Raw genomic sequence first — 2,035 nt, forward strand, 5'->3', positions numbered from 1 at the left:
TTTGTCGCTGGTGGTCGGGGGGGGGGGGGCAACAGTGGGAGGGCTCCTAGTGTCCTGGCCCCACTGCTGGACCTCCTGGTGGCACATGGTATTTTTGGCCACTGTGTGACAGAGTGTTGGACTGGATGGGCCACTGGCCTGATCCAACATTGGCTTCTCTTATGTTCTTATGTTAGTACCGAGACCAGAGGCACTCCGTCCCCAGAATCTGCACGGAACTCCCTTCCGTTCAAGGTTCGTCAAAGCCTCAGCTGACAGAATTCCTAGGAAAGCTGCAAAACTGTCTAAGCTAGACACTGCAAGTTAGGTGTGAATTGGAGATTTGCATTTTATTTTTAATTCGTTACCTAATCTGTCTTGGGGGCGGGGGGGAGATAGAACTTCAGCTGAGCGTGAGCAAGGCTTGTGTATTAAGCAGCAATTTGTTAAAAGAAAGAAAAGAATGTGAAGGAGAGAGAGGATTTATACCCCGCCCTTCACTACCCGAAGAAGTCTCAGAGCAGCATACAATCTCCTTTCCCTTCCCCTCCCCACAACGGATCCCCTGTGAGGTAGGTGAGGCTGAGAGAGCTCTTTTGAGAACTGCCCTCGAGAGAACAGCTCTGAGAACTTGTGACTGACCCAAGGTCACACCAGCAGCTGCATGTGGAGCGGGGAATCAAACCCAGTTCTCCCAGATTAGAGTCCATGCTCCTAACCACTACACCAATCTGGCTCCCACTAGCTGTGGGAAGGAAGAGGCCATGCTCAGCAAACCAATGATCTTCTGGTCCCTTGCATGCAATGCTCCCTCTAAGATGTGAGTCCTGTGCTCATGAGAGAACAGCTCTGAAAGAACCATGACTTGCCCAAGGTCATCCAGCAGCTGCAAGTGGAGGAGTGGGGAACCAAACCCGGTTCTCCCAGATTAGAGTCCACTCTCTTAACCACTACACCAAACTGGCTCTCCTGCCTCTGGCTTCTGCCTTCCGAGTTTTGTAAGTTCTTTGGGGGGCAGGGACCCGCCTTCTTGCCGTTACTCTGTCAAATGCCATTTGCAAAGACCAAGACAGATACAGGCAAAGCCTGACATCAAGGGGCGCTGGCCTTACCCTGACAGTGACAATGTTTGGGTGCTGTGCTTTCAGGATAGTGTTGATTTCCCTGAGCGACGTTATGGGGAAACCTTCTTTCTCCTTCTCCATTTTCAGCCGCTTCAGGGCCACAATCTCATCTGGAAAGAGAAGCAGTGGCGTTATTTCTAAAGCATATGCTGCGGGCAGTCTCCTCAACACCCCTGCAAGGCAGGCCAGCACTGCGATCGAGAACGCAAAACCGCCTGGCCCCCCCTGGGCCTAGGGACACTAGGTTAGTGGTAACTAGGACAAGGGCGTTCCCCCTGGTGGCGCCAACGCTGTGGAACGAGCTCCCTCAGGAGATCAGAGCTCTACAGGACCTCCAGCAGTTCCGTAGAGCAGTTAAAACGGAGCTATTCCGCCAAGCGTTCCAATAAGAACGGACTACGCCGGTGGTGTCGAACGAGCACTTTATCACAGGATGTATTCGCTGGGGATTTATGATATTGTATTTATATGTGTAATTGTTGGTTTTAAACTGTTTGTAAGCCGCCCTGAGCCGCTTTGGCAGGAGGGCAGGGTAGAAATTTAATAAATAAATAAATATACCCATTTTACAGAAGGAGGTAATGGAAAACCGAGCCTCATAAGGCTGCCAAAGCAGTCCCAGATGGGTTGCGATCTCAGACCCCAAAACGTGGTATTGCCAAAGGGATGCCAACCTGTTTTTTTGTCTTTCGCTCTGTACACAACGCCATACGTGCCCTCCTCTATCCGGTTCAAGCACTGAAACTCCTCTACGCTGCGACAGCCCTAGAGAAGAAGGGGAGGAGGTGTCAGCCTGCAGGACCGAGGACATTAAACACCACTTCGGCTCCAAAGCAAAAGAAAGTTCTGCAACCTCCGTTGACTACTGAAAACAAGATGATGCCCTTTTCCCGTAACGCCCCTTTCTAGCTGACCATTTATCTTTTCCTGCT

At 51.0% G+C, this 2,035-nt stretch overlaps 1 protein-coding gene across 1 annotated transcript in view; it reads right to left on the bottom strand.

The window, feature by feature from the left end:
* Positions 1-2,035, bottom strand: part of CDK11A (cyclin-dependent kinase 11A) — a 40,970-nt gene that overhangs the window by 14,323 nt on the left and 24,612 nt on the right. The window contains 2 exon segments of the mRNA XM_015417949.1: positions 1,092-1,213; positions 1,778-1,868. Coding sequence (XP_015273435.1) covers positions 1,092-1,213; positions 1,778-1,868 — 213 coding nt within the window.

The sequence above is a fragment of the Gekko japonicus genome, unplaced genomic scaffold (assembly GCF_001447785.1).
Source record: "Gekko japonicus isolate JY-2015 unplaced genomic scaffold, Gekko_japonicus_V1.1 scaffold893, whole genome shotgun sequence".
Lineage (NCBI taxonomy): Eukaryota > Metazoa > Chordata > Lepidosauria > Squamata > Gekkonidae > Gekko > Gekko japonicus.